The sequence below is a fragment of the Onychostruthus taczanowskii genome, unplaced genomic scaffold (genome assembly GCF_017590055.1).
Source record: "Onychostruthus taczanowskii isolate IOZ18803 unplaced genomic scaffold, ASM1759005v1 scaffold107, whole genome shotgun sequence".
Taxonomy (NCBI): Eukaryota; Metazoa; Chordata; class Aves; order Passeriformes; family Passeridae; genus Onychostruthus; species Onychostruthus taczanowskii.
The window spans coordinates 2,215,356-2,236,944 of NW_024497297.1; the positions used below are offsets into that span (position 1 = coordinate 2,215,356).

A 21,589-nucleotide genomic window follows, 5' to 3' on the forward strand; every position below is an offset into this window, starting at 1 on the left:
ATGGGAGATTCGGAGGGTTTGAGCATGGGTATGGCAGCAGGAGCCTCCACAGCTATGGAGGGTTCAGGAATGTCTATACTGGTGGAGGCTACGGAGGAGAAGGAGTAAGATATGGGAGATGCTTTGGGTTTGGTGGCTGGAGACAACCTGAGAGGGGCTTTGGTGGAAGAGGATATTTCGTGGGAGGTTTTCAAAGTGGTAAAATAGGGCAAGGTGGCACCTACAGAGGAGGTTCAGGCAGGGAGGTACTCAGAGGAGGCCTTGGTGTAGGGGAACAAGGGGCTGGACAGGGATTGGGGCAGGCTGGAATTCTCCGAGGCATTGAGGAGGTCCATGTCGACACCAACCTGCTGAGGCCAATACGGCTCCAGGTGGACCCCGAGTTCCAGCGAGTGTGCTCGGATGAGAGGGAGCAGATCAAAGCTCTCAACAACAAATTTGCATCATTCATCGAGAAGGTGAGTCCTGGTTTCTGTGCTGTTATCTGGGAAGGGGGAGGTATAAGGCAGGTGTGAGTCATGGGGACACCTTCATGTTCCATCTTCTCCCCACAAAAATCCCAGCATTGGTTGAATTCCCACAGGCTGCTGTGAAGCTCACAATGGGTCCCTGTGAACACCGCTGGGTGAATCACTTTTTGCCTTGGGGTAAAGATCTTGGAGTTGTCTTTTGTGGCAGGACAGTAAACTACTGAGATGTCACTGGCACATAGACTCACTCCTCTTTTGAAGAAAGTGGTTTCTGGGTATATATATTCCTATATTCTGGTGTCTGAAGGTTGTTGATGCCAGCAGGAAAAATGGGTGAGGGACTTGGACATCTTGATGAGTTAGTATTTTTTTCTCAAGCAAAGCCAAACCTTGCAAGAACAGGCTGTTTTTGTGCCTCTCCTTGCAGGGGTTTGCACTTACCAGAAATTGCAAGTGAATTCAATTTCTCTGAATTATTAAACAAATCACTTCTTGGTTTGGAAGCCCTGCCCTCTACTAGGTGATCCATCTTCAGCTTTTCTATTACTTTCCATCTCTCCAGTTTTGTCTTCTCTTCTGCTTCTACTCAAACCAGCCACAAAAGCTTTTCCACCTCACTGGTATCTGGAAGGTGTCTCTGTCTCTGCTTCTCTCTTTTACATGTGGGGACTTCAGGGTTTCCTATTTCACTGGACAGGAGGTGTTGGTTACACTGAGGAGGTTTAGGATTCCATAGTCCTGAATGTCTGTGACTCTTCTTTCCCTTCTAAACTTTTGGGTAGCCAAGTTATCACCTGGTCAATATTATAAAATTGTGGAGTGATTTGGACTGGAAGGGGCCTTAAAGCTCATCCAGTTCCTGCCATGGGCAGGGACACCTTCCACTGACCCAGGGAGCTCCAAGCCCTGTCCAACCTGGCCTTGGACACTTCCAGGAATGGAGCATCCCCTGGGAAATCCATTCCAGGGCCTCATCACCCTCTCTGGGAGGAATTTCTTCCCAATATTGCATCTATCCCTGCTCTCTGGAAGTGGGAAGCCATTCCCTCTTGTCTTTTCTCTCCAGGCTCTTGTCCCCAGTCCCTCTCCAGATCTCCTGGAGCCCCTTTAGGCAGTGGAAGGGGTTCCAGGGTCTCCTTTCCCTTCTCCTCTCCAGGTGAGCATCCCCAGCTCTCCCAGCCCATCTCCATGGCAGAGATGCCAACTGGAGACATGCAGCCCCTCTGGATCTGCTTCACCTTCCAGGTTCAATGTCTGGAGCGGCAGAATCAGGCACTCTTGGCCAAGTGGGAACTTCTGCAGCAGCAAAGCTCTGGCCCTGAGGAGAGAAGGAACATCAACAGCTTCTTCCAGTCCTACATCACTAACCTGCAGCGGCAGCTCGAGACACTCCAGAGCCAGAAGGAGCAGCTGGATCCCGAAGCCTACAACATGCTCCAGCTTGTTGAGGATTACAAAAACAGGTGAATAGTCCCAAATCTGGGAAAACAGGTGATGGGATTTTCCCAGGTGCTGCTCATATGCCCTTGGATGGCAAAGCTCAGCTTTGCATCTGCAGGAGTTGGAAGTTTCTTAGCCCTGCTCTGCTGCAGGTCATTATGGGCTTGACTTTGATGCTGGAAGAGTAAGGGTTGAAATCCCAAAAATGAGAGGAAAACCAAAGTTTGTGATGATCTCTCCCATCCTTTTTCCTTCCCAGACTCCTCCTTTTCTTTTTCCCCCCAGCAGTGAGTGACCCAAGATTCCACTCACAGGGCCCTGTTGGGAAGGGACAGAGCTGAGCTTAGGGTCAAGTTGGGAAGAGTTGTCACCTTTTCTGGCTTAGATGATTTATGTCCACCCACAGCTCTGAAAAATGAAAAGTTGAGTCTGATTTACTAAATTTAGAAGTGATCTGTATTGACCCCATTTTTTGGGCTGTTTTTGGGCATCTTTTTGCAGAGGGTTTGCACTTGCCAGAAATTGCAATTAAAGTAAAATGAAAACTCAACACATTCAGTCTTTGAGTGATTCTGTTGTTTACTGGTCCACCTGACTTAACAACTAATATCAGTAATTAAAGGCAATTGATAGATTAATTAAATTTATTAATTAATAATAGATAACAGACAGATAATATATTATAGATAATAGATAATAATCTACTTCCTTCTGTCCCACAGATTCGAGGATGAGATCAACAAACGCATGTCCAAGGAGGAGGAGTTCGTGGAGCTTAAAAAGGTGAATTGACCTGAGATCCTGAGTAAATCAAAGCCTTAGAAATAAAACAATATCTGGGTGGTTGCCAAGGTTCTCAAAAGCTGAAGTTTTTGCTGAGCTTTGTCTAATTTTAACCAAACTAACTGAAAACCAGAACAAGACTGAGGAGGGATTATTTCCTCTAGAGAATGAATCGGTCTTTTGTAGGACAAATATCTAAAAAGTGCTTTTTCCCTATTCACTCAATCCCAGTCCAGGTGGAATATTGTTATTAAGTTAAATAATCTCTGTAGATGGTTTAGAAAAGTAAAACTATCTGTGAAGAGAAAATTTAGGCAACTTTTTACTAGAAGTATGAATAAAAATTGTGTTTTCCCATTTCTCATGTTCCCCAGGAACAGTTTTTTGCTGCAGCTGTGGTACTCATTTCCCAGCCAATTTTTTAATCTTAAATGTCAAATTCCCTTTGTTCCCCTTGCTTTTCAAATGAAATCTGAGATCTCTAGGCCATTATTTGATTCCAGGAATGAAGGATTTATGGAAATATCCCAAGAATTGCACTTCAGTGGAGCTTTTTTTTTTTTTTTTACAGGAACTGGATAGTGCTTACATGGGAAAAATGGAGTCTGATGTCCGAGTGGATATCCTGAGGCAGGAGCTGGAGTTCCTCCGGTGTTTATATGAAGCTGTGAGTGATTCACATCTTACCCACAGGTCTTGAAGGACATGCCTTCTGGAGATTCCCAGAAATTTTGCTTGGGTGGGATTTTTTGGCTTGGAGAATTAATTATCCTTGGCCTTTTGCGTGTGAAAAGGCATCTGGTGTGTCCTGAAGGCTAGAAGACCTTGCAAATTACAAGTGGTGGGGGTACAGTGGTACCTGATGGCTGCAGGTGGAGAAATTCCAGTGGGAAATTGGCCACAAGGTCCCATTTTTTCCTCATAAAGACCTGGACTGACCACAAGGACTGTTAAAATCCCTAATCTGGTTTTCCCTGCAGGAGCTGTCCCAGCTGCAAACGGTTGCTGGGAATGTTGATGTTATTCTGTCCATGGACAACCACAGGGACCTGAACATGGATGGAATCATCGAGGAGGTCAGGCAGGAATACGAGCGGATGGCCCACAGGAGCATGGCTGAAGTGGATGCCATGTACCGGGGCAGGGTGAGTGCACACCAGGGAAACAGGAACACAGATCTCCTCATTGGAAAAGAAACCAAAAAAGTCTTGTGTCCTCTTCCCATCAGTACCAGGACCTGCAGAACATGTGGGTGAGTCAACGAGAGCAGCTGAGGAACAGTCACCAGGAAATCCAGGAACTTGCCAGGCAGATCCAAAGACTCCAACCAGAAATTGAAATCGCAAGGAAAAGGGTAAAGCTGATACTTTCCACCAGGACTACATGGTTTATGCCCCTTTTCCATGGGATCTCAGTGCAGTATGTAGCAGCCAGTTGTTTGGAGGCAAACTTAGGGATGGAGTTTTCTCTTCCAATTGAAGCAGATTTAGATTTTTGGTATCTATATTGGGGTTTAGTTGTGTTAGTTTACCCAGTCCAATGTATTTTTGCTGTTCTGTCACTGAGGAAAGTCTTTTGATTTCCAAGGAATGCCAGGAGGGTGTGAAAATTATGGGATTTGGGGGTTTTTATGTGCTGGGATAGTTGGACTCGATGATTCCTGTGGTTCCCTCCTGACAATGGATATTCCATGATTCTCTTCTAAAATCCTCCCCACAGATGGGACATGGTCACATTCCCTTTGTTCCCTCTGCAGAATTCCAGCCTCCAGGACTCCATTAAGGATGCTGAGCACCGTGGGAGCTCGGCCGTCAGGGACGGCCAGGAAAAGCTAGAGGAGCTGGAAAATGCCCTCCAACAAGCCAAGGATGACCTTTCTCAGCTTGTCCACGATTACCAGGAGCTCCTGAATGTGAAGCTGGGCCTGGATATTGAGATTGCCATGTATCGATCACTCCTCGAGGAGGAGGAGAACAGGTGGGGGCAAAATCCACCCTGGGTGAAGCACCCAGACAAAGCAGCATGTCCATGGCTCTGTCATTGGGATTCTGGGATGCACTGGGCCTGGGAGGAGTCACCTTTCTGAAGATCATTCATAAAGCCTAACCTGACTTTTAATTCTGATTTTATTGGCTGCCTTACCTCAGTGTCACTTTTCCTCCACAGGATCCAGGAAGGATCACCAGCCACAATCTGTGAGTATCCCAATTTTCTCCGGGTTTTTTACAGGAAGCTGTTCCTACTTTGTGGCCTTGACACCATTGGAACAAACTATCCCAGTTCCCATCCAAATTCAGGAAAGGATGCAAAGGGGAGTTTGTGAACACACATTAATGTAACAAGTGGCTTTAGAATTATTGGCTAATTCCTAATAAATTTGGAGGAAATGGGAAACACCACATTTAACCCATAGGTCTGTCTGATGCAGGGCAGAAGGGAAGGAAATAAAAACTAGTCTTAAAATTTGTGTGAAAGTTGAGGAAGCTGAAGGAGAAAGAAACACAGTCTTGGCCTTTGTAGAGGATAGGCTGCACTGAGTATTCATAGGTGAAATAAGACATAAATGATGTTTAAAAAAAAAAAAGCTAAAAACCCCATAAAAATATTCCATAGGTTGATGTTTACTAAGGGATATTCTTGTTGGCCCCTTCAAAGATAAGTCTATGATCACCAGGGTAGGAAGGATGATGCTTAAATCAGCCCTGCTAAGAATTTTCTGAGGTAAAAAGGACAAATTGAATGTAATTTCCATTTCTTCCAGGTGTCATTGACCACAATGCCAGAGTTTCTGGAGTTTTCGGAGGCATAAAGAGTGTGAAGGGGAGAATGAGTTCTGATGGTACCAGTGGGAGCAGAACAAAAGGGCCAGTCACTGGAGGGGGAAAAGGTGGAAGCTCTGGAGGGTGGGGGTCCAGCTCTGGTGGTGGTGGTTCCATTTCTGGAAGTGGGAAAGGCTCAGGATCTGGAGGAGGAGGAAGCTCAGGCAGTGGAGGCTCCATGTCCAAGGGCGGCAGCAGCTCTGGAGGGTGGGGGTCCAGCTCTGGTGGTGGTGGTTCCATTTCTGGAGGTGGGAAAGGCTCAGGATCTGGAGGAGGAGGAAGCTCAGGCAGTGGAGGCTCCATCTGTGGAGGAGGAGGAAGCTCAGGCAGTGGAGGTTCCATGTCCAAGGGCGGCAGCAGCTCTGGAGGGTGGGGGTCCAGCTCTGGTGGTGGTGGTTCCATTTCTGGAGGTGGGAAAGGCTCAGGATCTGGAGGGGGTTTATCCAGTTCAGGTAGTGGAGGCTCCAAGGGTGGTAGCAGCTCTGGAGGTGGAGGATCCAGCTGTGGAGGTGGAAAAGGTTCAGGATCTGGAGGAGGAGGAAGTTCAGGCAGTGGAAGTTCCATCTCCCGATGTGGCCAGAGCTCTGGTGGTTATGGATCAGGCTCAGGCAGTGGCAGTTGCAGCCCCCAAAGTGGGGGCATAAGTTCGGCAGGTGGGAGTAGCTCTGGCAGAAGAGGATCTATATCTGGAGGTGGCCAGAGCTCTGGTAGTTATGGCTCTGGCTCTGGGAGCGGCAGATGCAGCCCCCAAAGGGGGGGCATAAGTTCGGCAGGTGGGAGTAGCTCTGGCAGAAGAGGATCTATATCTGGAGGTGGCCAGAGCTCTGGTAGTTATGGCTCTGGCTCTGGGAGCGGCAGATGCAGCCCCCAAAGGGGGGGCATAAGTTCGGCAGGTGGGAGTAGCTCTGGCAGAAGAGGATCTATATCTGGAGGTGGCCAGAGCTCTGGTAGTTATGGCTCTGGCTCTGGGAGCGGCAGATGCAGCCCCCAAAGGGGGGGCATAAGTTCGGCAGGTGGGAGTAGCTCTGGCAGAAGAGGATCTATATCTGGAGGTGGCCAGAGCTCTGGTAGTTATGGCTCTGGCTCTGGGAGCGGCAGATGCAGCCCCCAAAGGGGGGGCATAAGTTCGGCAGGTGGGAGTAGCTCTGGCAGAAGAGGATCTATATCTGGAGGTGGCCAGAGCTCTGGTAGTTATGGCTCTGGCTCTGGGAGCGGCAGATGCAGCCCCCAAAGGGGGGGCATAAGTTCGGCAGGTGGGAGTAGCTCTGGCAGAAGAGGATCTATATCTGGAGGTGGCCAGAGCTCTGGTAGTTATGGCTCTGGCTCTGGGAGCGGCAGATGCAGCCCCCAAAGGGGGGGCATAAGTTCGGCAGGTGGGAGTAGCTCTGGCAGAAGAGGATCTATATCTGGAGGTGGCCAGAGCTCTGGTAGTTATGGCTCTGGCTCTGGGAGCGGCAGATGCAGCCCCCAAAGGGGGGGCATAAGTTCGGCAGGTGGGAGTAGCTCTGGCAGAAGAGGATCTATATCTGGATGTGGCCAGAGCTCTGGGGGTTATGGATCAGGCTCAGGCAGTGGCAGTTGCGGCCCCCAAAGTGGGGGCATGAGCTCTGGAGGGGGGAGTAGTTCTGGCAGAAGAGGTTCCATGTCTGGAGGGGGAGGACAAGGAAGCTCTGGCAGTGGAGGTTCCATGTCTGGAGGTGGCCAGAGCTCCGGTGGTTATGGGTCTGGCTCTGGGAGCGGCAGATGCAGCCCCCACAGTGGCGGGATGAGCTCTGGGGGCTGGAGCAGTTCTGGCAGGAGAGGCTCCATGTCTGGAGGTGGAGGAAGCTCAGGTCATGGAGGATCCAGCTATGGCAGTGGTGGGTGTATTGGTGGAGGAGAAGGAGGTTCAGGGTATGGAGGGAGTTCAGGATATGGAGGTGGCTCTGGCAGGAGCTGCTCCACGTCTGGAGGTGGTCACAGCTCTAGCGGGTTGGGTTCAGGCTCTGGCAGTGGTGGGAGCAGTTCTGGAGGAGGAATCAGCTCTGGGTATGGAGGAAGCTCAGGCAGGAGAGACTCCATATCTGGAGGTGGTTCCAGCATTGGTAGATATGGATCAGGCTCTGGCAGTGGCAGTTCCAGCTCCCACAGTGGAGGGATGAGCTCTGGGGGCTGGAGCAGTTCTGGCAGGAGAGGCTCCATGTCTGGAGGTGGAGGAAGCTCAGGTCATGGAGGATCCAGTTATGGCAGTGGTGGGTGCATTGGTGAAGGAGAAGGAGGTTCAGGGTATGGAGGAGGCAGCTCCAGCAGGAGAGGGTCCATCTCCTATGGTGGGGAAGGAGGAAGCTCAGTCAGTGGTGGGTCCAGTTATGGCATTGGTGGGTGCATTGGTGGTGGAGAAGGGGGTTCAGGGTATGGAGGGAGCTCAGGATATGGAGGTGGCTCAGGCATGAGAGGCTCCATGTCTGGAGGTGGTCACAGCTCTGGCAGGTTGGGTTCAGGCTCTGGCAGTGGCAGTTTCAGCCCCCACAATGGGGGGATGAGCTCTGGAGGCTGGAGCAGTTCTGGCAGGAGAGACTCCATGTCTGGAGGTGGAGGAAGCTCTGGCGGGTTGGGTTTAGGCTCTGGCAGTGGCAGTTTCCGCCCCCCCAATGGGGGGATGAGCTCTGGAGGCTGGAGCAGTTCTGGCAGGAGAGACTCCATATCTGGAGGTGGTTCCAGCTCTGGTGGATATGGATTAGGCTCTGGCAGTGGCAGTTTCCGCCCCCCCAATGGGGGGATGAGCTCTGGAGGCTGGAGCAGTTCTGGCAGGAGAGACTCCATGTCTGGAGGTGGAGGGAGCTCAGGTCATGGAGGATCTAGTTATGGCAGTAGTGGGTGCATTGGTGGAGGAGAAGGAGGCTCAGGGTATGGAGGAGGAAGCTCCAGCAGGAGAGGGTCCATCTCTGGTGGTGGGGAAGGAGGAGGAAGCTCAGTCAGTGGTGGATCCAGTTATGGCAGTGGTGGCTGCATTGGTGGAGGAGAAGGGGGTTCAGGGTATGGGGGAGTCTCTGGATATGGTGGAGGCTCAGGATATGGAGTAGGAAGCTCAGGCAGGAGAGGATCCATCTCTGGAGGAGGAGGAAGCTCCACTTCTGGAGTTTGGGGATCGAGCTCTGCTGGCACCTGCAGTTCTGGCAGTGGGGGGGAAGGAGGTTGGGATTGCTCTGGAGGAGATGGTTGTTATGGTGGAGGGACCTATGGAGATGGGACACCCATCTGCAGAGATGAGATTGCGGAATGCACGTCTGGAGGAGAGTGGTCTTCTCCAAGCCCTGGTTACTGGTCTGCCTATGGAAGTGGCTCAGGTTCCCCTGGAGATGCTGCCCACAAGTAAAACTTGGATGCAAAGTCTCACCAGTGGAATGGGATGAAGCTGTCCCCTCTCATTGTCGTGGGAAATGGGACTTTCCTGCTGACACCACTGGTCTGGACGGGCTGTGCATCATCCTGAGCTCTCCCTGCACAACCGTCCCTGGACTCTCCAGGGATCCCACTCCTCTGCTGGATGCTGATATTGTGATGGTGTCCCTTCCTTGGGCTTTCTCAGAGCTTTTAATCTCAGGCTGTGTGGAACTTTTATCTTTGGCAACTAAAAGCTTGAAACTCTGTCTGGTGTGTTTGTTTTGGTCTGGGGGAGGGCAGGACTCTGATGTCTCTTATGAGATGTTTGATAGAACTTTCCATATAAATGAAGTCATGGAAATCTGATCCAACCACAGGAAAAAGCTCCTAGAAAAGTGAAAAAGTGGAAGAAGGTGGCTGAAAAAGAATGACAAATGCAGGTTGTCTGCTGTAAAAATGGGGTTTAGGGCCAAGTCCTTTATGTGTGGTCTGACAGGACTTGGCTACACCTCAGATCCATCGTTCCCTCCAGGCCTGCTTTGTTCTGTTCCCGGGTCACATCTCACAGCAACCATTTTAGGGGATACACCTTTCATGGGGGCACTGGCACTGTGCCAGAGTCAATCCATGACAGTCACTCATTAAGTAACTTGGGGGCAGATCCTCTGTATAGTGGTTTTTTTTTTTTTTTTTTTTTTTTTTTTGGTTTTTTTTTTTTTTTGGGGGGGTTTTTTTTGGTTGGTTTTTTTTTTTGTTTGTTTTGTTTTGTTTTGTTTTGTTTTGTTTTTGTTTTGTCACTGCAGCTGCAGATAAAGAAAGGAGCAGAAAGTCTGGGAACAACAAAGTCTCATCTCACTTTTGGTGCAGTTTTCCCCCTGGAGTCCCAAGTTAAGGTGAGATGGGATGTACCTGAGCAAATATTTCTTGGCTAACATCTGATTTTGGGGTTGTCCTGTGCAGGGCCTTGAGTTGGACTTGATGATTGTTGTGTGCCACTTCCAACTCTGGATATTCCATGATTCTGTGATCTTATTCAGTGGTGATTTTTATCACAGGAAGCAAGTTATTCCCTCTGAATTATTAGAATTTTGAAATTAAGGGGCTCTCAGGCAAAGATAAGGGAGTAGGAATAACAGTTCTTTACTAGTGTGTATAATAAAGCAAACAAACAACAGCAACTATGGCGCTAACACCAAACAAGAGCCCGAGGCCAGTCCCAGCCCTCCGGCTGTGGCGCTTTCCGTTTGGTGCAGTTCCGGGCACAGCCAGCAGGGGCGCTGCTGGCTCCCGGCGGGCAGGACAGGTGCAGTGATCCCCAGGGGGCTGCAGGGGGCGCTGTGGGGCGGGCTCGGGGAGCGCGCGGCAATGGCGGCTTTGTGCGAAGGCGGGAAGGGATGGAGGAGAGGCTTTGCTTCACCAACCCGGGGGCAGCCACTCCCAGTGCCCCAGCAGGACCCTCAGGAGCAGAGGATGGAAGGGCATGGATGAGCAGAAATCCCGGGGCAGTGGACGAGAATGTATCAAAACTCCAGGGCAAATAGCTGGAACCTGCGGGATGTCCTGGCAGGGCAGGGGGATGTGGGGCCCAGCAGCAGAAGAAAGGTTCCCCGCTGAGTTATGGTGGTGGCAGCAAATTCCTTTCCCGAAGCAGCAGGTCTGACTGTCCTCCCACGAATCCCAGCAGAGAGAGAGCAGCTGCCCCCAACCCCATCTCTTTTTACCTGCCCTTATTCTTGCGGTGTCTCTGTTCCCTTTCCTCCCAGACAAACTCCCAAAAACTAGTGGAGTTCCCCCTCCCTGTCTCAAGCATCCAGCCATTGGTGCTTCTTAGCAGTTTAATGGGAAGAAATTCCACAGATAATAAGGAAAGAACAAGAAAGAAAACAACTCCCAACACCAATGCATTCCATGATTCCATGTGGAGCCACAAAGGGCTAAACCAAACTCACAGCAAAGTCTGGAGGCACTTTGGAATCTGCATGGAGGGAGCTCCAGATGCTGTAGTTCAAAACTGGGTCTCACCTGGGTTCAGCTTCATGGCTCTCAAGAGGCTTCACAATCCAGGTGAAACCTTGGGATCCAAATGAAAGCCACTCTGCACCATCACAATTCTGTTTTTATCCAAGGGATTAGGCTTTAATTCAGGCAAAACCTCATCTTTCAGGATAAAAAGATGAGTAATTCTGCACAGTCCGGATGGTCACAGGGCTTTGGTTTTAAGGATAAATTAATTGTACAGCCAGGGTGTTTCTAATCTCTAATCAGAATAAATAAAATGTCATAGATAATAAACCAATCAGATTATTAATAAAAAGTATTAATAATACAATTAATTTAAAATTATCTGACTAATAATACAATATTATATTGACAATAAAATTGCCTGGGGACTGCGGGCCCAGAAGAGCAGATTCCTTTAAAAATTATTATCAATAAAAAAATTATTATTAATACAGATGAATTATAATAATAAAATATTGAATATAATATAATATAATATAATATAATATAATATAATAGGAAAAGTATTGAATATAAAATATAGGACTAATATAATTATCTTATAAATAATAAGGTTATCTGATTATTTATGTAAATATTAGATTATGGATTAAATATTTGACTAATATTAGACCAATAATAAATGTATCAGATTAATAATTAGAATATTGGATTACCAACAAAAAATATCTGCTTAGTAAAAAAAAATTGTAATTATGATAGGAATATCTGATTAATAGTAAAAACATTTCATTAATAATAAAAAGATGAGTGCTGTGGTCAGGCCTGAGTGTTTTTTACTGATCCTTTTTTAGTGTGAAAGGACAAAAAGGAAGAAAATTGGTAAGAAATGAACTCTTTTGGAGGCAATTGCAGCATCCCATCCATGCCTTTCCCTTGGAGGGGATGAGTCACCTGCTGGGGATCAGACCCAGCCTCTGCTCCAGGTGACGCCAGACTTTTGAGGTTCCAAGGAGAACTGAGAGCAGCAGCTGGGAACCCCCGAGGGGGTTCAGCGCTGTTTACACACTGGGAGTGTCCCAGGTACCGCAGGGGAGGCTTGGAAGGGAATATCCAAGCTTGTTCTGCTCATCAGCGGAGCCATCAAGGGCTGCCTAGTTTCTGGAGACGTGTTCCAGCACCTCCTTCCATATCCGAATGGAGTAGGAGGGCAAAATCTCATCTGGTGTTTGAGTTGCCTAAAAATAACATATTTTTTAATATTTACAGTGGTTCTTTTCCTCCATGAGCTTTTGATCTTACTGGTTCTGCAAGGAGAGTGTCTGGCCCAGTTTAGGACTTTGGACCACACGGATTTAAGACCAACACTGAATTTTAGGTCTTTGGACCACATGAATTTAAGAAAAGACCAAATTTCTGGAGTTTAGACACAAGTTTAAGTTCAAGTTCAAATTTTAGGTCTTGGGACCACAAAAACTTAAGACCAACACCAATATTCAGGTCTTCAGACCACACAAGTTTGAGATCAAAGTCAAATTTAAGGTGGTTGGACAACAAAAATTTAAGACCAAGGCTAAATCCCAGGGGTTTGGCCCACAGAGATCTAAGACCAAGAACAAATTCCAGGTTTTCAGACCAAACAAATTTAAGACCAACACCAACATTCAGGTCTATGGACCGCAGAAATTTAAGACGAAGGCTGAGATCCAGTTCTTTGGACCATTCAGATTTGAGCTGGGGTGATCAAGCAGATGATTTTCTTTCCAGTGCCAAAGCATATTAAAAAATGCGTGGAAAAATTTAAAAAAGATGCAATGTTGATGTTTCCATGGCCATGTCCACTGCTGGCTCCTCATTGGCTCATTCCTAAGTTTATAGAACACGAGAATATATCCTGAACTGGGTGGGACTCACAAGGATCATCCAAGTCCAGCCTCTGTTTCAAATGCCAGTTTGAGATCACCCAAGACAATGTCACGAGATTGACTCCATAAGGCTGGAGACATCTCAAGCTTTGGCATTCAGGGGCTGAGGTGAAGCCATGAGAAGAAGAGGGAGCCCCTGCTGATGTGTTGGTGTGTGTTTTCCATCACCACGGGGCTGTCAATGCTGAGACAAGGAGTTTGCTGACACCCTGTGCCCAGGCAGAGCAGGAGCCTCTGGGAGTGCTGGCAGATGAGCAGGATCTCAGGAATGGGGGGAGGACAGGGAGAAGGGAGGAGCTGGAGGAAGGTCAGTTCTCTTTGGAGCTGCTGGTGACTCTGTCTCATTGCTAGTTTTATGCCAGAAGTTCACACGTGTTGTACAGAACATGCCAGGCTGAGTCAGCCTCGCAGCATGAGTCCGTGGGGAACGTCAGCTTCCATGGATTGAGGACCTCGTTGTCCAAATTCTGTCCTGAATATTATCTCCCACTGCTGTAACAACCTCTTGCTTGTGGCATCCTGGGAGGTTCCTAAGTGCTTCCAGGTGTGAACTGGCTCATCCCATGAAGTCACAGAACTATGGAATATCCTGACCTGGAAGGGACCCACAAGGATCTTTGAGTCCAGCTCCTGGCCCTGCACTGACCCCCCAAAAATCCCATTAATTACAAAATCCCACCTCCTGAGAGCATTGTCCAAACATTCCTGGAGCTCTGGTAGCTCTGGGGTCATGACCATTCCCTGGGGAGCCTGGGCAGTGTTTGACCATTCCCCAGGGAAGAACCTTTTCCTGATATCCAACCTAAAGATCCCTTGACACAGCTCCAGCCATTCCCTGGGTCCTGTCCCTGGCCCCCAGAGCAAAGATTGGAGCTGTCCCTTGGGATGAAGCTGCAGCCCCTCAAACTCCTCCAGCCAGACAAATTAGCCCTCAGCTGCTCCTCATATGGCCCCTCCAGACCCTTCCCCATCCTCACAGCCCTGCTTTGGGTGCTCCAGGATTCTCCAGGGTGCTCCTGGTACTCCCAGGAATCCAGCAGGGGCCCAAATGCACTAGATACCACCATCTAGTGGGAGGAAAATGTTGTGCTGTGCTAGTGCGGAGCTGGTCTTTGCCCCAGTTCTCCCAGTCTAACTGGTGGAGGTTTTTACATCTTTGCTGTGCAGATGTGACGAGAACAAGATGTTCCCTCCTGATTTATTTTGGCAAAAAGCCGTGAAATTAGTCACGGCTGTATTGTAGCACCATCAAAATTGTGGGGCTCATTGCTGGGCCTCTTTCCAAAATTCCTGGTGATTAGAAGAGCACTGGTGAGCTGTGATTACCCTGGTACACAGGCCACATCCAACCCTCCCTGTCCTGGGAGGGAGCTGCAGAAAGGTGACTGCTCTGACACAGATATACCAAGTTCCACCAGATGGGTGGGAGAAGCGGAGAAGCCTGGTGTGCTTCAAATTTGGGGAGCTTCGGCTGTCAAATGAGGCAATATTTGGTCTCCTACAGCAGTTTGTGTGGGATGGGGTAGAACTGGGAGAGGGAGGCAGAGCTGATGTTGTGGCCCTGTAAGCTACAGCCTAAGGGTGACATCAGGTGGCCTCAGGTACCTTTGGGGACCCAGGGTCGTTAGGGGTCAAGTGGGCTGGGAGCCAGAACAGGGTGATCCAATGGATGAATCTTTTGTGACATCCATGGCTGTGAAAACCCAAATTCAGAAGTTTGACTTAGAAAAGTAGAAGAAAACTCAATTAAACCATCCATGACCTTTTGCAATTTATTCTGGGAGGACAGCCTGGACTCAGCCATGAACCCGTTGGCTCTGGCCACAGGAAGGAAATAAAGACTCCATGTGAACTCTTTCTTTGCTTGAAAAGCTCCAAATTTTCAAGGCAGGTGCTGTGAGAGCCCTGCTCAGGGCCCTTGGGGTACCTCAGGAGTACTAGGAGGGGGAATTCAGCAGAGCCCAAGGAGAGACAAACTGGAGGCACAAAATGAAGCTGAATCAGAGCAGCTCCAGGCCAAAAGGCCTCCCCTGGGCTCCAATCCTGCTCTTCCAGCTGGGAATGCCACGGACGCTGCCTCTGTTTAAATGAAACATCCAGACTTCAATTGCTGCCCTGTGTGGGTGTAATTGATAGCGCTGTCAAGAACCCCTAATTAAGCTGCTTGTCTTTCCAGCTGCCTCATCCTATCAATTATCTCCCTTGCTGGGCTGAGGGCAAAGTGTTCCAGAACAGAACATTTGCAAATAATGAGGTACAGGGAAACCTTTGGCACCAGCTGCTCTTGGAAACAGAATTCCAGCAAGGTTCTTGGTAACGAGATTGGCTTTTCATCAGCTTTCTTGTGAAAACTGCTTTGACAAGCCCAGGAACTAAAAAAATAATAAAAAAATTTTAAAAATTCCTGAAAAACCAAGGAGAGAAATTAGCAGGGGAAATATTATCCCATTTCTTGGTGATTTGAAATGCTTAAATGTTTAATGGCCACAAAAACACTGAGGTTTGAGCCCATTGAAAAAGTTCAGGATTGATCTGGTGGAGTAGCAGAGGAAAATTATTTCTTCTGAGTGATCTGAAATGAAACCTTCACCACTTTTTGTTTTGAAAGAGACTTTGGCAGGAAGCCACGAGCAGAGAGATGGAATCTTGGCTCCACCTCTCGGGCTCTCAGCAACTCTGTGAAACTTCTCAGCCTTTTCTTCTCCACTTGTCAAGACACTCCAATAAATCCCTTTTTATTTGCCTTGAGCTATCCCAAGGGTTTTAATTACAAGCTCCCATATAAAGGATAGTGACAAGGAGTAGCAGATGGATTAATAAGGAATTTTGCAGGATACAGGTTGCTTTATGCTCTGCCCACCACAGCCAGCTTACCACTGCTCTCAATTAAATGATTAACCAGTGTCCAATTAACAGACTTGGGATAGAGCCTCCTAGTTTCAAAGCTTTTTATTGTCTTCTCCATGTGAGTTTTGTTTTCCAGGTGTTCTACACAAAGCCAAAGACTTAACAAGAACCACAGAACCATGGATTGGGTTGGAAGGAAACTTAAAATTTGTCCAGTTCCACCTCTGCCATGGGCAGGGACACCTTTCACTTCCAGGGTGCTCCAAGCCCCATCCAACCTGACTTTGGACACTTCCAGGGATGGTGCAGCCACAGCTGCTCTGGGAAATCCATTCCAGGGCCTCACTACCCTCACAGCCAGGAATTCCTTCCCAGTATCCCATCCAACCCTATCCTCTGGCAGTGGGAGCCATTCCCTGTGTCCTGTCCCTCCATCCCTTGTACCTCGTTCCTCTCCAGCTCTTCTGGAGCCCCTTTGGGGACTGGAAGAGGCTCCAGGGTTTCCCTGGGGCCTTCTGTTCTCCAGGCTAACACCGTCAGGTCTCCCACTCTGTCTTCATGGCAGAGGAAACTGTCCTTGGAAGAAAGAAACACTCTCCAAGCCATTTCCTAACCTGTATTCACTGTAAGGAAGGGGAACAAACTAACCCAATAGAAGAATCCAAGCTGACTGAATTTACACCTAGAGAAATTCCATTTGATTTCACAAATGTTCACTTGTATTGTATACTGAAGCTTTCTAATTCCTACCCGGTACTGCAAACCCCAGGAAAAGCCCAAAGTATTCCTTTTCATCAAGCAAGCTCCACTCCTGGTATGTGTATAAAGGAGCACAGACGTGTCAGGGCAAAGGGATCCTTCTGGGCTGCTTCAGCATGAGCCAGCAGCTGTCAGCTGGGTGAACTTCCCACGGGAGAAGATTCTTCTCACCATCCTCTGCTTCTAGTGGGTTGATCCTTGGATAACCAGCACTTCTGCCTCCTGGCATTGTTTGGGAGAGGATATGGAACCTGGAGCCATGGCCAGAGACTCCAAAACACAAAGGGATGGAAATGGGTTTGTTCTGGGCTCTGGGAAGTTCAGGGGTGCTGGGGCACCAGTGGGTTGGTCAGCAAATGTGGAGGTGCTCACCTCATGCAGGTAAACAGGGACCTCCTGCAGTCCCTGGATGTGAAGGTCAACCCTGAAATCCAGTGGATCTGAAAGCAGCAGAGGTAGCAGCTGAAGGGCCTCCACAGCCAATGTTGTCTCTTTGATTGACAAGGTGAGAGTTGAGAGAAGACTTTGGTGTTCCAGGCTTTGGTTTCTCTTCCTCTCCACTGCAGTTCATGAGCCTCGAGCTGGTTTTGGTATGTGTTACCCCGGTGCCATGAACACAGGTCAAGCATGTTATGTTTTTTTAATCTGATTTATACTTTTAAATACTTTGATGAACTGCATCTGGTTTTATTATTAATAGTGAGAGGGGGTTGTTCCTCCAAAGTGTTCAGCAGGGCTTTGGCACTGTTGGCTTCTTTCTGCAGCCAGATTTTTTCCCATGGTCTCCTATCCATGAATGAGGGTTTCCACTTTCAGCCCATTGATGCAGATTTATTTAAAAGTTTAGTGTTTCATTAGCTCCCACAAAGGCTGTGCTGTCCAGGGCTTCCTTGGAGAAGAGATGAGCAGCAGGCTCACTTTTCTCTAGGATTCATGGAATCATGGAACTACAGAATATGCTAAGTTGGAAGGCTCAGCCCCCCAAGATCATTGAGACCAACTCCTGGCCCCATGCAGGACACCCCAACAATCTCACCATGAATAGCTTGGGTTGAGATGGACTCCAAGGATCATTCAGTTCCAACCCCTTTCCATGGCAGAAACTCCTCCCACTTGATTTTAGGATTAGGAAGGTTGTGTTGACCCTCTTTTTCCTCTCATCTGATTCAATGGGCCTGGGGACTGCTGGCCCAGAAGAGCAGATTCCTTGTGTCCCCCCACTCCTGTGGTCCCAGTAGGAGTCATCCCAACAGGCACCTGGACAGGTGGCTTTGCTCTCTGTGTGCAGGTGAAGCTTTTGGAGCAGCAGAACAGGGCCTTGGCTGCCTAATGGGATGTCCTGTGGAAGCAGGTGCTGCCAGCCCAGAGGGACATCAAAGATGTCTTGGGCAGCTTTGCCTGCTGCTGGTGGCAGTGGCTGGACTCACTGCAGTGGGAACAGGACCAGGTGCAGCCTGAGCTGAACCACTCTGAGGAGTTTGTGCAGGAGTTCAGGTGCCAGTGAGTGAGGAGAAACTACCTTCAGGGCAGGAGCTCCAAGACCTGCACTAAGGGGACTCTTGGCTTGGGCCGTATCAATAGACGTCCAAACAACTGAGATAATGAAGGCTGCGAGTCAAAGGGCTAAGAGTTAAGGAGCTGAGATCCAAAACGTCTGGGATCCAAAAACCTGAGATCCAAAAATCTGACACCCGAAATGTTGAGATCCAAGAGCCTGAGATCCAAAAGTCTGATATTCAAAAGCTGACATCCAAAAGGTTGAGATCCAAAAGGATGGGATCCAAAGCACTCTGTCCCCTAAATACCCTCTCAAACGAGGTCTCCACTCTTGGAATGACCCCTTCACTGGTCTCCTCTTTTCCCCACCAGATACGAGCAGGAAGTGAACAAATGTGCCGCTGCTGAGAGTGACTTGGTGTTGCTGAAGAAGGTAAGGAATTGGGATCAATGGAAGTTTTGGGTGCAGAGACCCAAGGGGTTTCCTCTGATCCACTCCTTGCAAGGCAAGGGGCAGGTCTAGAGAATCTTAGAAGTCCTTGGACAGGTGTGGGGTGTGGAAAAACATACCACTGAGAGACTACTTTATTCTAAGCTGGTGTTTTTTTGCTCCTCATGCTTGAATTATGATGTTTTTTCATCAAGAACTCTTCAATATTAGACATATTCCTGGGAAACCCTTAGCTGTTGCTGGTCAGGAGATAACTGAGTTTCTCAAACAAAATTTCTTACTCCAAAAATATAATGGAATTGCCTTAGATCCTTGTGTAGGCATAATTTTGTCTCCTAAACATCTGGAAACTGTTTTAGGATGTGGAGTATGTCCATCTGACCAAGGCAGAGCTGGAAGCAAAAGTGGAAATGCTAAAGCAGGAGATGGAGTTCTTGAAATGTATTTCTGCTCAGGTAGGGATGCTCCTCTCCCAGCCATTCCTCATGGAAGCTCTTCCTCCCATCCACTCATTGGCTATACGAATGTGGGCCAGATTAACCAATCAGGCTCTTTTTGGGAAACCCAGTCAGGAACATTTTGAGATCTGAAAAAAATAAACCAAACCCACTTTCAACTCCTGGGCTGTGGCTCAGGTCAGGTTCTCCATGGTGGTGTTACTTCCACTGGGATGTGAGATAAGAAATCCAGGGACAGGGGTGCTCTGGTGATTTATGGCTGCCTAGCACAGCTTCTAGGAAAAGTGTGAGCTGGAGAGAAGTCGCTGTGATGCCTCTGTCATTGTGAAAAGGGACAACAGCTGAGCCCTGGACAGGGTGGCATCCTAGGGGGCATGGAGTGCAGGTGTGAGGGTATAGCTTGGAAAAGCAAATTCCAGCTGGAAGCATTGTACTGAGCCAGGGTGGGTCTGGTGACAGCTTCTTAAGCCTTTCACTGTCAGAAATAACAGTGCAAAAGTGGTGGGATTTGGTTCCTGTCTTCAATAAGTGATTTCTGGATCTAATTTTCCCTTCTGATAAACTCTGTGAGTCTCAGAGCTGGGAACATCCCTGGAACAGAGGTGATGGCATGTGCTGGGAATGGGGAGTTGTAGGTGAATTGACCATTTTCTGCTAGCATTCTCAGGATCCACAAATCTTTTTCTCTAAACTAAGTTTAATTCACTCTGGAAAGAGACTCAAGGCTCCTATGTAAGCCACAAGTATCAACTCCCAGCTCTCTCCTTCCTTACTAACAGTTCTAAGAGCTTGAGGAGGAAAAGTGGAAGCCCTTCAAGAAGTGGAAGTCCCACCAGCAAGAGATGAAAGACCTGAGTTTTGTGATCCAGAGCAGGCAATGTGACCTGGAAAACATGAAGGAACAGGTGGGAAGGATAGGATTTAATGTCTGGATCCTATGTGTCACATCCCAAGTTGTGTTTTCTACACCTTTGTGGCATCTATAAAAAAATGGGAACAAATTTTTTAGTAGGGCTTGTGGCAACAGGACAAGGGGTGATAGTTTTAAACTAGAGGAGAGTGGATTTAGATTAGATTTGAGGAAGAAATTCTTCCCTGTGAGGGTGATGAGGTCCTGGAATGGATATCCCAGAGCAGATGTGGCTGTCCCAACCCTGGAAGTGTCCAAGGCCAGGTTGGATGGGGCTTGGAGCAGCCTGGGATACTGGGAGGTGTCCCTGCCCATGGCAGGGGTGGGACTGGATCAGCTTTACTGTCTTTTCCTGCCCAAACAATTCCATGATGCCACAATTTCTTTCATCTTTATCAAAGTGAGTTGCCTCACACTGGTTCCATCAGTCTACGGAAGCTCTTCCCAGAGCTGAGCAGGGAAGAAGGATTATCTCCCTGCCTATTTTCTCTTGGATCCTTTTGATTATTGCAAAGAACTAATTGCACCAAATTAGATCATGGGATTAGCTACAGCTCTCAGAAAATTGCTGAAATTGCTTCAGCAGGAATTCTGCCTTCTGACATGGGTTCAAAGCATCCAACAAATGGGTAGAATTATGACTCACCAGTAATTCAGCACCTGTAGAAACTGGTATAATTTCCAGACCATCTAATTCATTATATAGTTTATAACGGGAAGCAATGGGAAACCTTAATTATTAGTTCCAGTTAGGGCAGAGTATTGGTATCCTCCAAACAAAACTCAAACCCAGTCTGGCAGCACAGGGACATGTTCAGACTTCCTGGACTATTTTATAATTGATTATTGATTTTGGAAACGTTTGGCTTTCCTAAAAAAAAGCCCTGATACCCCCCAGTTTAAGACTCTCAAAATAAGCAGGATTTTTTCTTTTAGAGGTGGGAATGATGAGAAAGAAGACACAAAAAGGCAGGATGCCTCATGTGCCCCCAGAAGGTGTCTTTGCAAACATCACCTGGTGACATTGAGCAGCGCGGAGTCATGCTCTCAGAGATGCTTGGGGAGGCACAGTGAGCTGCAAGATGAGCTCCAGAAGGCCAAGGATGAGCTGGCATGGATGCTGCAGGATTCCCAGGAGCTGTGGAATGGCAAGATGGCCCTGGATATTGAGATTACCACCTAAGACTCTGCTGGAGGGTGAGGAGAGCAGGTGGGCTCCACCACAGCTGTGTGTGGGCAGTGCTCGGTCCTTGGGGCTCCTCCACAGCCCCAGGAGGGTGACAAGTGCTAGAAATGCTCATTGTGTCATGGATAACCTTGTGACCTCCTTCTCCTCTGGGATCTGCCTCAAGAACCCTGTTGGAGTATGTAAGTAAGATAAAGGTTTTCAAATTTCCTTACAAAATTAAATCGTCTCACTGTGTCTTGGAGGGGGAGGAGAAGGAGGAGGAGGAGGAGGAGGAGGAGAATGAAGGCTGTGTCCTCCCCGTGAGCAACTCCTGTTATGTTTTCCCACAACAGTGATTTCCATCAGCTCTGGGGTTGACCTGGGATGTGGGTCTGGACAGCCCAGAAGATTCAAGTCCTCCTGCAGTGCTGCATCCCGACCCCACAACATTTGTGCCTCATGGAGGATTCACCTCCAGAAGTGTGGCAAGCTCCAAAGTGAGGAAATTTATTCTATTCCTGGTTGCATCCCCAGGAGAGAGGAATTTAGGGCTAGAGCTGGGGCTCAGCCTTTCCAGACACTGGGGCACTTGGGAGGTGTGGGAAGAGCTGCAGGGCTGCCAAGAGCATGGGCAGCTCTGCTCAGCCATGAGGGATGTGTGGACCAGGGGTGAGGATTTCAACTGGACCTCCTTGTCCCAGGAACAGCCAGATCTGAACTTCAGCCGTGACAAGTAG

At 48.3% G+C, this 21,589-nt stretch overlaps 1 protein-coding gene and 1 pseudogene across 1 annotated transcript; both read left to right on the plus strand.

Annotated features, from left to right (window-relative positions):
• LOC121343186 (keratin, type II cytoskeletal 75-like) lies at positions 1-5,502 on the plus strand. Its single transcript, XM_041418147.1, has 9 exons — positions 1-28; positions 319-458; positions 1,716-1,933; positions 2,633-2,693; positions 3,265-3,360; positions 3,674-3,838; positions 3,922-4,047; positions 4,450-4,692; positions 5,455-5,502. The coding sequence occupies exons 1-9, from the start codon at positions 1-3 to the stop codon at positions 5,500-5,502; spliced, it is 1,125 nt and encodes a 374-aa protein (XP_041274081.1).
• Positions 5,503-8,355: 2,853 nt separating this feature from the next.
• LOC121343194 lies at positions 8,356-21,589 on the plus strand (annotated as a pseudogene).

Bases quoted from the DNA above. Each gene is read 5' to 3' on its own strand.
- LOC121343186 (XM_041418147.1), top strand. From the start codon at position 1: ATGGGAGATTCGGAGGGTTTGAGCATGG. The intron at 2,694-3,264 runs GTGAATTGACCT...TTTTTTTTACAG, and splicing joins AGTTCGTGGAGCTTAAAAAG to GAACTGGATAGTGCTTACAT. The intron at 3,361-3,673 runs GTGAGTGATTCA...TTTTCCCTGCAG, and splicing joins TCCGGTGTTTATATGAAGCT to GAGCTGTCCCAGCTGCAAAC.